Raw genomic sequence first — 14,528 nt, 5'->3', positions numbered from 1 at the left:
AGACTAAAGAGACATGAACAAAATTTTAAGGGCAATGTCCCTAACTTGCTACTAGATAGTCGCACCTCAACTAGCACAATGCCTTGTCGTCCTAAACTCCCGCCTTAGCAAGTTTCATACACTATGGGCAAGCAACAATGCAATGGAGAGTTTGGTTGCCTCCTCTTCCATTTTTCACTAGCAATAGAGTAAAATTCTTTTTTTTTGTTCTTGATAGAATCCAAGAAATCACCATCCTTGGAGACTCTTTACTCTTACTACCTTTGTCTCCCCATCAACACTATCATTTCTTTTCTTGTATCGAGTGGTATAACCCAAATCAGCATACTCTCCATTTACATTACACAAATTTCCTAATATGCATGTATATTTTTCATTTCCGATACCATGGGACAAATGAGCATCTTCCCCTCACACATAGCCATGGACATTACATTTTCCTCTGATAGCATGTCCTTTAGTAGAAACCATGATGTTTTGCAATTCGTATCAACCAATTGACCATGAGTTGCCCTCGATCATAGAAACTTGAGGTTCCTAGTTAGGTGTGCCCATTCCTCTATAGCCTTGGAATATCATACATAATTCTATAATTTAGCAAACTTTTTATCATCATTATTATACCTATCTTGCCCCTTAACATCTTACACCATCCATCAACAACATATTTAAACCTAATATCGCCACATCGTTAAGACCATGATCCATATCACTAGTTTGGAGTGGGAGAGTCACACTATCGTAGTTCTCCCCATCAATAAGACCATCATCATCATATTTATTCCAACATCAATCTTTTTTTAAGTCCATGCATGGTCAAGTGCCTTGCATTGTCTGGTTGCGGGAAACTTCTTCTTATTGTCCAAATTAGGGCATGCACACCTTATCATTTTACCTTGATCATTTTATATACATCATCGCTGCATCCACGAAAGAATCTAGTCTACTCAAGTATTGTGGACAATAATGGGTCCCAAGGTATATCACACTTCTGTGTGACATACACAAGTTTGTAGAAACATTATTCATTCTTATTAATGTCAAAATTATGTGATTAGGTATGCAGTTATAACTATATATAATTGTATCAAATCTATAGGAACTCATAGGAGATTGGGAAAACATAGTACCAAATCTTCCATATATACAGCTCCCTTATACTAGGATTTGAGACAAACATGCAATGATAGTTACTGCATCTCAAAGCCAAAGTAGGAGCAAGAGGAGAGGAAAAAAAGCGAAAGAGGAAGGGAGTAAAGGTGGAGGTGTGAATGACCTTTTGAAGCTTGTGACCAATCCAATCACCAACTTAACAAGATCGACCTTGGCAGAAATCACACGTGTGTTTTCATGCAGTGTGGATAATCTAGATGGAACTGGGTTACTTCAGGTTATCTTTCTTAATGGTATAAAGATGGGTCATATGCATGCATATTTATGGGCTTATTAGTTGTATATATTGTTTTCATTTATAATATCAGATATGGATAAATTCATAGAAAATTAGAACTCCAGCTATTGTTTTTTTTTAGAATAGGACTATGGATATTGTTGTCGATCAATTTTGTATACTATTTTCTAGAATCTATAAGTTTTATTCCTTTTCCTAGAGTATAATGTGAAAATTAACATGGAGGTTGCGAAACAAGTCTCTAACAAGTAACCATAAGATGGGCTAGATATAAGTTTATTAAATTCTTATTTTCAGTAAGTAGGTTCTACTGACTACTGAGATAACTTTAATCTTATCATTGTTAGGCCTTGTTTAGATACACTCAAAAACCCAAAACTTTACAAGATTCTCCATCACATCGAATCTTGCGGCACATGCATGAAGTATTAAATATAAATAAAAATAATAACTGATTGCACAGTTTAACTGTAAATCACGAGACGAATCTTTTAAACCTATTTACTCTATAATTAGATAATGTTTGTCAAATAAAAACAAAAATGCTATAGTGTCAAAATCCAAAAACTTTTTGCATCTAAACAAGACCTTAGTCTACTGTTGAACCTGAAATGAATCAACTCAAAAGGCTGGCACAATGCTGTACTATCTACCAAAAAGAACATTTACTACGACATTACAAGAAGTAGAATTGCCTCATATTAAAAATTTGTTTGGCACAACTCTAGTTCAAAGAATCTTTGGAGCTTCAAAATTTTGGAAGTTAGCTATGAGCACATTTAATGTCTTTAGTTAAGCAAATTTGTTAGTATGGTTAAAACATTTATCTAAACCACTTTAATCTATTTATATTTATGTTTTTTTGAAAGGAGATTAACTCGGCTTTTAAGAAAGCCAATAACAAAGTCGTTACAAACTGGGGATACCAGTTTAAAAGAGAACAGCTACCCGCCAAAGTTCAAAACAACACCAGAACAAACTAACTAGGTGTTAGTTTGTAACTAGGTGTATTTATATTTATGTTTAAACTCTAAATCATTCATGGATCTCAGAACTATGCCAAAATAAACCATATTAATTGGTTTGTTCTTTCCTGTTTCCTCACATAGAAACTATAGCAACGACTAGGTTTATGTTGAGAACGCAAGTATATTTATTAATAATTAGGCCATGTCCATCGACCCATCACAGTATATAAAAGCAACAAACTAATTAATCCATACAGAAACAAACATTACGATGCAGAGTCGAATTATAGATTGGCAATAAGTAGACGACATATAGTTCTCAAAGGATCTAAGAACGAAACAATGATGGATTGATGGCCCATTTCACTGCACCCCCTTGCAACGGTGCCGCTTATGCCGGCTTACGGCGCCTCCTCATCAGCGCTGCGGCGAACTACTTCGGCTTCCATCAGATCCTTGAGCCTGAGTGGAGGCACCGCCGGACGTGCTGCAGACGAGGTGGACGCGCCGCCGTCGTCGACGGCGCTGAAGTTATCCTCGACCACGGCCTCACCATCAGAATCAGACTCGATGATGATGACGGCATCGGCAACCGCCTTGTTTTTCTTGCCAGAGCTGCTCATTGCGCTGATCGCTGCATAGTTGAGCATGAGCAGCTCCGGCTCCGGGCCGATCATGGGAGCCATTCCATAGAAACCTGCGCCGTTGCTTCCACCGGCGGCGGCGAACGCTGGACCTGAAGCTGGACGGTACAAAAACTGTGAGAACGCCGGTGCGGCTCCACAATGGTACGGGACCGGTGGCGCCAGGAAATGTGAGGCCGGTGGCGCATGCTGGACGGAGAACGGCTGACGCTGTGCTCCGCCGCCCACCGGCGCCGCAGGCCCCTGAGGCGGCGCCGGCTGCTGGCCGAAGAGCGGCGCACGCATGCGAGCGTGCCCCACCAGTGGGAGCACCCCGGCATGGGCGGCCGGCACGCCGCCGCCTCCCCCTGCCGCCGGCTGCTGGTCCAAGAGCGGCGCACGCATGCGAGCGTGCCCCACCAGCGCCGCAGACGCCTGATGAGGCGGCGCCGGCTGCTGGCCGAGGAGCGGCCCGCGCATGCGAGCGTGCCCCACCAGCGGGAGCACCCCGGCGTGGGCGGCGGCCAGCGCGCCACCGCCTCGCCCCGCAGCCGGCGCCGGCGCCGGGGGCTCGGGAAAGTTGGGCTTGGCCTTGTTCCCGTGCATGATCCTCGTGGCGGCGTCGTACGCGTACGCGGCCTCCTCGGGAGTCGCGTACGAGCCGAGCCACACCGGGCGGAGGCCCGCGGCGTCCATGATCTCGGCGACGTACATGTCGCCCCGCCTCATGACGCCGCGGTACCTACGCGCCGGCAGCCTGGCCGCACCACGCGTCCCTCGCTCGGCCCTCGCCGCGGCCGCCGCCTGCACCGCGAGCTCGATCACGCCGCCTTGCATCCTCGAGCACACACACTCTCTCTGCTCTCACAGGTCACACTGCCGCACTGCCGCCCTGCGGTTTTAACATAGGGCTCGCGTTCGCGTCGCGTGTGTGCCGAAGGGCTGTCACTAGCTCACTGCACGCCGCGCACTGGCGTTTCGGCTGGCATTCGCGTTGCCTCACACGCCATACCGATAGTTTTGCCGTGCTTGCTTGCTGCTTCGTGCCTTTCCGCGAGCTTTTCTCTCCGTCGTGCCTTGTTATGCGCGCGGCAGGCGTTTTCGGCCGCGACGGTTGTTCCCCGCAAGAGTCCAGGCGAGCCCGCGTTGGGCTGCACCTGCCGGCCTCGACAGTTTGCAACTCTGCGTGCACGGTCAGAGGATGGTGACGATATGCTCGCTGGCGCCGCGCGCGGCGCGGCTTGCTTGCGACGGTGGTCCTGGATCGGTGGGAAAGGCAATGCAGAGGCCCCCACCTACCACTCTGGTAAAAAATAAATAAATGAAGTGGTAATTAATATTGTCATGGATGGATGATTAACAAACATCTTGGTGAGTTCCATAAAAAAAAACATCTTGGTGAGGGCTGATGAAATCGAATGTGTGAGAGGGAGAGTTTGTTTGTGAGTTTTAGGGTTTTGGTGAATAGAACACATGCATCACTACGAGGTTTGTGTACCTTTAATTTTTCGTTGCGTCAGTGTCGTTTAACACGATCGAGTAACATAAATGTGGTATGTTGAAACCGGCGTATGCCATACACATCAAAACAAGTCGTGAGGATGACGCTATGGATGTTCATGTCATATACGGCCCTCATGTTCTATATATACTTCTAACCGGCTCTGAACAAACGCATCAACGCCGCATCCTCATCTATCTGTCGCCTTGCCTCTTCCCCCTTCTCCCTCAGTAAGCCTAGCGAAAAAATCACCCAAATCCCTTCTTTTGTGCTAGTCCGCCGCTATGTCATCTGAAATTCATCGATTTCTATGATCTTCTATGGATGGAAGCAGGTCTAGAGCTAGAATCTCTACTACCACAAAAGGAGATCTCTATAGAACTACCATAAAAACTATGTGACGTTGAGGATGTTCATATTTCTAGCCTCATGGTTACGAAGAAGCATAATACTGTATAAAAGCCACGTATCGGGTAAGAACTTGTTTGATTTTTTTATTTGCTTATTTTTCTTGTATGTCATATATCTTAGTTGATTGATTGTGGTTTTCCATCGACTAAATACATTTTTTGAAATCACGGACCTCCTACTTTTTTGGTCCATTTTCTTTTTTAATTAGAAAATTGAACAAGGTAGCCCTCATCTTGGGATATATGGTGGGGAGTATATACTGGAAGGTAAAGGGAAAGGCTGTGGTTTGATTTCCAATAGGAATTTTAACACTTTCACCGTTTTGTGACAAAAGGTAGATCTAGCTTTTTCGCTGTTTCTTAGTGTGATATAGGCCTTGTTCAGTACTCTACTTTTTAACTGAATGCATACATAGAGTCTTCGGATCTAAGGAAATAATCATGGCTCTACATCTCTAAGACAAACCGTCTATCTCTTTCTTTTTGGAATAAAAACTGTCTATCGCTTTCATGTCCAGAGTTCTCACGTTTCCCCCCTCTGCCATGAAAGAAAAGTAAAGTACCTTATACGGAAAACAAGGGAAAAGCTAGCAACGGTCGCCAAACATTTGAAGGCTGCCAAAAATACATTGTGGACTACAGTAGTACAAACAATAGGACTATTACAAGTAATAACTGGGAAGCACAGAAGACAATGACATGGAAACTTGCCTTGATTTTGAATCGGTGAAGGTTATGCCTATTTTTTACTCTAAAAAAGAGGTGACCATATTTTTTGGGTCCTACTTGCAATTCCCATTCGGGTGACTTTTATGATGATGTTCATTAATAATTAACATTATATATATATATACCAGAGAGAAATTAAACTATAAAATCTAATTCTAAATTATTTCCTTATAAAAATATATATATATGCTATACATTGATGGATGGAAGGAGTAATAACTATAACCTTAGGCCCTATTCTGTTTGTTAAAGCTAGACTTGGCTTCTTTGAATTTTAGATGCAGATGGAAACAAAATCAGAACTAATGCTCAATTCATCTTGAATTGGAGGACAACTAGAGAAAGGCTCTCAGTATCAAAAGGTTGGACCTTCTTATTCAAGAACTCAACACTCCCAAAGCTCCTGGATGAGAAGCCGTCCGCGGTAGCCGAGGTGCAACTAGACATGTCGGCCATGGCGGCTAGGGGTGGAGGGAGGAACCGGCCGCGGTAACTAGGGCTTGAAGGGGAGGGGCAGCCAACGACAGGAGTGGGGAGGCAAAGGGGCGGTCCACGATGGTTGGGGTGCATTGGTGGTGGCCCCGACGGGCGAGGCGGCGCGGGAGTAGGGGGATTTTGTTAGGGTTCGAGATTTTCTTTTATGCAGTATCGCAATCAGGAAGCGGACCCACAAAAATATAGCGGGACACGTGTGCGCCACTCTCCGTTTTTTCCCACGTGTGTTTCAGTTTTCCAACTGCATACTAGGTAGAAACGGATTCCTGTCAGCTTCTGAAGCCCATCGGTTCTAAACAAATTCCCAAACTGACAGGAATTTCCTTCTCGGTTACCGTCAAGATTTGGCAATGACATGAGTTACACTACTTTTCTCTCAGTTTTTAGGAAACCGTAAGGAATAACTGTAGCCGACGAGATTGCTCCTGTCTCTAGTAGTTAAAGGGATAGGCAGGTACGCGAGCTTGTTTTGCTAATTGCCAACAACCACACTGGTTGTCTGGTACTCTTCTACCTCTACCAATGACCACCGCTCCTTTGCCACTAGCTATCACCACCTCTGACCTTTGTTGTGGATGGACTGCCTCTAGTCGTTGTCACATTGAGAAACCACTATTGAAAGTTCAAGGCCAACTGGAGGGTAGGAGCTCAAGGATCCAAAGAATAAACCCTCTTATTAGATGAACCCAATAATATCCCCCCAACTCTAGAAGGAACAAAATGAGGTTTATGTGGTCCTTATATTATGCTAGTTGTGAGCAACCCCCAATCACACCAACCATCTAGTACTCGTCTAACTCTATAATCATCCACCATTGGTATTTTCCAATGTTCATGTCCTTTGACCTTCCTCCAATGATCGCTGTCATGATGAGAAAAGAACATTTAGAAGTTGGTGGACAACTAAAGCAAGGTCTTCAGAATCCAAAGGTTTAACCCTCTAATTTGAAGACTTGACACCCTTAGCTCTAGAAAGAACACATGAACTTCGTGAGCTCCTTATGCTAGTTGCTTAGAATACCCAACCACGCTGACAGTTTGGCACTCATCTATCACTACCTTCGACTACGATTGGTATTTGCCATCAACTATCGCCTTTGGCCATCATTGTCAATGGACCACTGATAATTATTTTCATGGTGAGAAGTGAGAGAACCACTTTGAAATATCAAATGGGTACACACAAAACAAAAATCAACATATAGATCAACCAAATTCCCAAAATAACCGGCAAAAACATTAGATGATTATTTAAATATAGCAATATATATGATTGTTAATTGTAAACATATGCATGGTGACGAAACTTGAGATCTAGATTCAAAACTAGGCCCTGTTCAGTGGAGCTCTGACTCCTCCACACACTGTAGGAAGGAGACGAAGCCGTATTGATTAGACCCTTAGTTCAGCCAACATTTTATTTTGTTGTTTGCACACAGCACAGGGAAACTGAAATAAGTTACAAACGATACAGAACAATACACACGGTCATCAGGAGGCATCACAAGTCCAGTTAAATCGATAATACATACACATTGTTTTCGAATTCTGGAATAGAAAAACATACATAATCATCACGGATAGTAGACGGTAAATAAGCTAGATCACATGTTGAGTACTCGAAAGAACCGCATGAGATAATCGCAGTCGATCAGCAGCCCGTCGGCACCTGAGGCAGCTTCTGTCTCTCCTTACTGCGCCCCACCCGGGCCGCCGCGAGCCCGCGACCAAGCAGTTGGAGCAGCAGATCGAGCGCGAGCCGAGGCACCGGAGGAGGTGCAGAAGACGAGGACGCCGCACCGTCGTAGGTGAAGTTATCCCCGACGACGGCCAGATCAGACACGCTGGCCTGCGACACCGGCAGCTCGCGGTGCTGGGTAGGGGCGGCAGCAGAAAGGAACTGCGAGGCAAGGACGACAGGCTCGCTGCTGCTGCTTACTGCGGTGCTCGCCGGATTGGTGGGCGGCATCTGCACGTTCTGCGTTGTCAAAACATAGGTGCCCGGGTTGGAAGGATTGACGACAGCGGCGCCGCCATTGTTGGCGGCTGCAGCAGTGGTGGGACCTGCAAGGTGGGAAAACGGTGGCCGTGCTGCCGACGAAGACAGCAGCCAGTTGTCGAAGGACACCTGAGCCGCCACCGCCGCAGCAGGGTCGCGGCGCTTCGGCGCCGCAGCGGGCGTCGGCAGCGCGAGCACGAGCTCCGTGGACACCTCGGGCGCTGGCACCACCGCACGCGCCCAGGCCGGCTCGGGGAAGTTGGTCTTGGCCCAGTGCCCGCGCGTCAGCCTCGCGGCGGCGTCCCAAGCGTACGCGGCCTCCTCGGGGGTCTTGTACGACCCGAGCCACAGCAGGCGCCGGGTGTGGATGTTCCAGATCACGGAGCAGTACCTGTTTTTGCGGTGGTGGACGCCGCGGTACTTCCTCACCGGCCGCCGGGCCGCCACCCGCGCCGCCCACTCCAACCTCGCCAAGGCCGCCGCGCGCCTCGCGAACTCGACGATGGCGCCGCCTTGCATCCTCGCTCGATCTGAACTCGCTCCCTCGCTCACTGCCGGATGGATGTGTGTGCAGAGGCTGCAGGCGAGATGTGAATGTGCGCTGCCAGTTCGACTGCGTTTTCTAAAGACTCCTACAATAAGGGCTCACAAAGCCACAGCCGGCCGGCGGCTCTCGCCGCTGCCGCTCCCTCGTGTTTCGACTGGCCGCGCGCCCCAGCCTGCGCATTAGCTCCATGCCAAATATGCCATATCGATAGCTTATTTACCGTGCTTCACTCGAGCGTTACGGCCGGCGAGCTTGCCTTTTTTCCTTGCATTGCGCGCCTCGTTATGCCCGCGCGCGCGCGGGGCGTTCGGCGGGCTGTGTTCGCTCGCCACCCGCCGCGCCCGCCACCGGTTCAGAGCGCCTCCCGCAAGAGGGCGTCCAGCCGCGTCCGCGAGCCAAGGGATAGTATAAGATCGCAAAACAACGGGCGCGGCTCTACGTGATAATGTCCGCCGCGGCTTTGCTTGCATAGGTACCGGCGGCGGTACGTGCTCGATCGGTGAAAGGCAAGGCAACGTGATGCACGCCGTTTGTCTGGTTGCAAGACGGACCGCACAAAACCACCACGGCAACAATAGGTGAAATCCATCGAGCGGTGCTAAAAGTAAAATGGCGAGCAATATTGTCAACTCATGGATGGATACGAAAACAAGTTGGTAAGGGGGTTGATTTATGAATGAAAAGGATAGATAATGAGAGGTTAATTGTTTGCATTGCTAGAGTTAGAAGTAGAAAATATTCTAATCATGATGTTTGTGTACATTTTATTTGTGGTCGTTGCATAGTTGCCGTTTTCTAAGTGATGATGTGTGTGGTTTTAGCATATTGAGAGTGATGTATAATAGCGTTCACGTGTGTGTGAGAATGTGAATCTATGTCCTTTACAGCGTTACGACATTCACTTTCTATATATACCCCTCTCACCGAGTTCGAGCAAATGGGCCGATGTCTCGTTTCTCCTCTACATGCCGTCTTGCCCAATCCATCACCTGGATATGTCTTCTCTACGTTGGTGTGGCCATGGGTGGAGCTTGGTTGAGCGGAGTGGGGTGAGTCTAATAACATGATGAAGAGGGGATGGATATGAGCGAGAGCAAGAGCGGGTGATGACACTAAGCGAGCACGACAGTGAGGCATGGGAGCGATATCCCCTCAATATCAACAGGTACAAGGTCACGGCACGACGTCGAGGAGAAAAGAGCATAGTAGTTGAGCCTCGTGAGATGAAGTTTTTTTAGAATTCGTGAGATAAAGTTTTTATTTTTTGAGAATTCGTGAGATGAAGTTCCGCTCTTGACCTATTTGATTCTTGCGGAGTGAAGTAGAGCGCTACCAAATTAGGTCGAAATAACAGAGCCTTAAGCATCCTATCATCTATACGCCATATCTTGTAAGAGTCTTTTTTAGATTTTTTTTATTTCTTAATTATTTCGGTGGATGGATTTCTCTATATCTAGAAGTTTCTATAGATGATTGATTGATTGTGGTTTTCATCCACCAAATAATATCTTATGAAATCACGGCTAGTTTCTTTTTTACACATGAATATAGATCTGCAAGCTCATTCTCTTATCTATTAGGAATCTGCTGCGCACAAACTCTGATTAATTAGGATCAGAAGAAGAGGAAAAGGAAGTGATATTATGGCTTAATTCCAATTGAAATTGTCATTTCACCGGTTGTAACAAAAGATTTAGCTTTTTTTTCATTTCTTAGCAAATGTTTTATGATCAGCTGTCCACTGTTTTAGTGAATGCATGCATAGAAGCTGTGATGTAAAGCAAAGAATCTTTTCCTCCGTCTCGAACGAATCTGTCTAGTTGTTTCTAGCTTGTGCAGTTTTCTAAAGTTCCCTTAATTTCTTCCAGCCAAAAGATAGAAAAAGCTAGTAATAATCATTTTTTCCAAAGAAAAAAGCTACCAACCGCCTTCCATTAAAAGCTTCTAAAAAAACATTTAGGTACCTAATAATAAGTTCAAGTAACTCGGAAACACAAGATAATAGTGAGGAAACTTGGTGCCTTCTTCCTATGGCTAGTATACATATGGGTTTATGTATAGCAAATACAGGAGGAAAAGTTATTTGAAGCAATGAATATTAATATTGTAATACCCGATTTTAAGGACAAAACCAGATATGCACCATATATGAGTTTTAGAAGCCAAATCTCACATATAGCTACAAATAAGGGGTAATACCAAAAGACAATGCATAAATTATATAACGTACATAATATAAAAGAGATAACCTTTGATAGCAAACAGCGGATAGACAACTCCAAACTCCGGGTATTAACTTCTCTCTACAGGATCCAACTGACTGGTTGATCACAAGCCTAAACTTCTCCTGAGGTTTGGGGGAAATAGCAAGAGTGAGTCCATGTCGAACTCCACAAGTGTAGCAACTAGATTGTATAACATAAAACAATAAACAATGAGTCATGATGTCCCCAAGGCCGCTCCTGACCGTGAGCTCGGCTAGTATACTAGTTTTAACACTCTGCAGAGGTTGTACATCTTTACCCATGAGTCATGATTTACCCTTTCGCCCGAGGTGATCAGCCTCTTAACCCACTTCCAAGGAAGGTCGGCAGGGATCACTATGAAGCCTTTCAAAAATTCGTCTAACATGTTAGGGCCGCAAGGTTTCCTTTGCGCGCAGATATAGATACCCCCCTTCCAAATGGCACAATGACGCGCAGCCTATACACATAAGGACAGGGGCTCGCACTATACCCAAAACGGTTCAGCCCCTCCGCCCTTTCGGGTAACCTCTAACAAGCTAGAAAAGGTGTTCATACTGAGCTAAAGCCAGAGCCATTATAGCCCTCATGGTTGCACTGTTGTCCAGGGTGATCACGTACAGACAAATCATCAAGTGGATAAAAAGTCATTTTTATTATTTATTACTTAACATTAATCTAGTCACAGGATCATGGTCACAGAAATAAAACCCAAATGTTATACTTGCCTTAATCCAAATGCTCTTGTTGATCTTGCTAGTTTTCCAAGATTCCGATCTTGATCACTGAAGCACTCTCGTTCACCACGAATTGTTCACCGACTAAACTCGATCATCGATAACACAAACAAACGGAGAAAACATACACGAAGCAAACAAGGCTACAATTAGAACAGTACACTAATCATATAAAAACAGTAGGAAAAGTTTATAAAATAATTCTACGCATCGCTACGATTCCACGAACGTAAAGATCACGAGAATCAGAGCTAAAACAGAAAAGTTATGAATTTTCTAAGATTTTATATAGAAAAGTAATTAATTAAATAGGATCACGAAACTAGAAAGTTTCAAACTGGAAAAATAAAGTTACTAACATGTAGTTTATGTGTGGGGTTATAAACCCCTATACCCTTACGGCTAGACTTTAGCCAGGAAGCTTGGCCCACTACGGGACGAGTTCAAAGCTTGATCCGACAGCTCGGAGTTTCGCACAAGGAAACAAGACGTGGAGATCAAGTAGGATTCTAGTCGGTTAGAATAGGAGCTGATATCGAATTATCCATGGCAATTGTAACCGACTAGGATTAGTTTCTAGATCTGTAACCCTGCCCTCCAGACTATATAAGGAGGGGCAAGGGACCCCCCTAGGACAGATCATATTCTCTCAACACAAATCAATACGACCAGACGCAGGACGTAGGTATTACGCCAACTCGGCGGCCGAACCTGGATAAAAAGCTTGTCCGTGTCTTGCGTCACCATCGAGTTCGTAGTTTGCGCACCGTCTACCGATAAACTACTACCGTGGGTATACCCCAAGGTAGACTGCCGACTAGCTTTTGTCGACAGTGGCGCGCCAGATAGGGGGTGTGCGTGCAACTTTTCCGGCGAACAAGATGGTCACGATCCCAGCTTCCGCGACCGTGCCCGAAGGCCTCACGTTCACCGTCGGCCAGATCACGTGGACGACGTGCAGCGGCGGTTTCGCGACCACGGTTCCGAAAGAGATCCAGATCCAATCTGAGATCACGCCGTCTCCGACCACACGCATGACGGCGCCAAGCTCCCGACCACCGTTCCCGCTCTACAAGGGAAAGGAGATCGACTGCTCGGACCTCCTCCAAGCGCTCGATCGCGCTGACTCCAAGCTACTCGAAGTCTCCCAACTAATAGATGGAGTTTTGCGCCGGCCCGACCAAGCTGCTCGAGCGGATTTTTCAAAATTCCGCCGGCCAACTCGTGTCGCCACACACGAACGGCTGGGAACGTCCCTGACGATAACCTCAACCCCCTCAGGACGATCCGTCGAGCTCAAAAAGGAAGACTATCCTTGCGACCTGAACAACTCGGCCTCTGTTTACTCACAGCATGTCCAATCCGTTTTCAGCAAAGCGGGCTGGTCGCCGACAAGGAACAATCGTCACCATGTCAACATGGTGACCATCCGAGAGCTACGGGACGGCCAGGTTTCCAGCACCAACTCAAGCACCGGCTCCGTCCCCACCGAGGTTGTGAACACCGAAGACGAGGACTACGACCTGGATTTTCCTTCACACCCTCCGGGTTTCGACCGATTCCCGATATTCCCCCCCCCCCGGCGAGGGGATATTGTATTCAATGTCAGCGCCGACGAACTGGCTGTTGACGGAGAAACAGACGACCAGAGGCAACTCCGCGAACAGCGTAACGCCGAGCGCGCCCGACGGCGTGCGGACGAGCAACAACAGACGCCACCAGGCAACCTCAACGATGCCTTTGACATGGTCGGGGACCAGCCGGTCTACAAAACGCCAAGCGCCAACGTGGCTGTCGCCATGGCCAACCTGGATCGGCTTCCTGACACCCCCGAATGCCAGGGAGTCCGGACCAGTATCCGAGCACACCTGATCGCCGCAATGGGACAGACAGCCACTCTGCTCAAGAGAGTCCAGGACGTCTCTTATACGGAAGCCGCCTCCGACCAGACTCATCGTAGCCGGGCCTCACCCAGCAGGCGTCGCCGCAGCCGCTCCCCCGACAACCGTCGAGGGGACTCACGGCGTGACGATGGTGGTCGGGACGCCGATGGCCGCCGCCAGCAGGACCGCGTACGCGGCCAAGAAGAAGAAGATCAACACAGGGATCTCCGCCACAACATCCCTCCCAAAGATGCCCGGGACCGCATCAACAGGCGCGCCGCAGAGAGAGCAGTCCACGAAAACCTGCGCCGCATCGAGTACGACGCGACCCACGGTCCTCCGGGCCTAAGGCAGTTCTCCTCACACCTCCGCCAGGTCGTGTGGCCCCGCAATTTCAAGCTCGAAAAACTTAAAAAATACGACGGCAAGGAAAATCCAGAGAACTGGATCACTCTCTATGAAATCGTCGTCCGATCAGCGGCAGGAGATGAGCACGTCATGGCTAATTACTTCCCCGTAGTCCTCGACCAGGCTGGTCATCAGTGGCTTCTCGGCTTGCCCGAGGACTCCTTCGACTCTTGGGAAGAGCTACGACAGGCTTTCATCGACAACTTCATCGCCACATGCGAGCAGCCCGGAAACAAGTATGACCTTGAAAGGATAAGAGACAGGAAGAATGAACCTCTGCGCGATTACATCCGACGATTCTCGGATATGCGCCTCAAAATCCCGAAGATTTCTCATGACGAGGCCATATCAGCCTTTATCAAGGGCTTGCGTTTCCATGAAGCGCTGAGGAACAAGCTGTTGCGTAAGCGCCCATCAACGGTAGCAGAGCTCCTCGCCACGGCAAAAAATTACGCCGATGCTGATGACGCAGAAAAACTAATCCGAGACGATGCGAGAGGCCCCGACCAGCCCTCCCGGCGAGATGACGGTCGTGGTCGCTACGACAACAGAAATCACCGCCGCTCCGACAACC

At 47.4% G+C, this 14,528-nt stretch overlaps 1 protein-coding gene across 1 annotated transcript; it reads right to left on the bottom strand.

Moving 5' to 3' along the window:
• LOC8155363 (dehydration-responsive element-binding protein 1J) lies at positions 7,789 to 8,655 on the bottom strand. Its single transcript, XM_021449906.1, has one exon. It carries the CDS (start codon positions 8,653 to 8,655, stop codon positions 7,789 to 7,791), a length of 867 nt encoding a protein of 288 aa, XP_021305581.1.

Source organism: Sorghum bicolor, chromosome 10 (assembly GCF_000003195.3).
Source record: "Sorghum bicolor cultivar BTx623 chromosome 10, Sorghum_bicolor_NCBIv3, whole genome shotgun sequence".
Taxonomy (NCBI): Eukaryota; Viridiplantae; Streptophyta; class Magnoliopsida; order Poales; family Poaceae; genus Sorghum; species Sorghum bicolor.
Note: the sequence above shows the minus strand (reverse complement) of the source record. Positions and strands in the feature narration are given on the sequence as shown.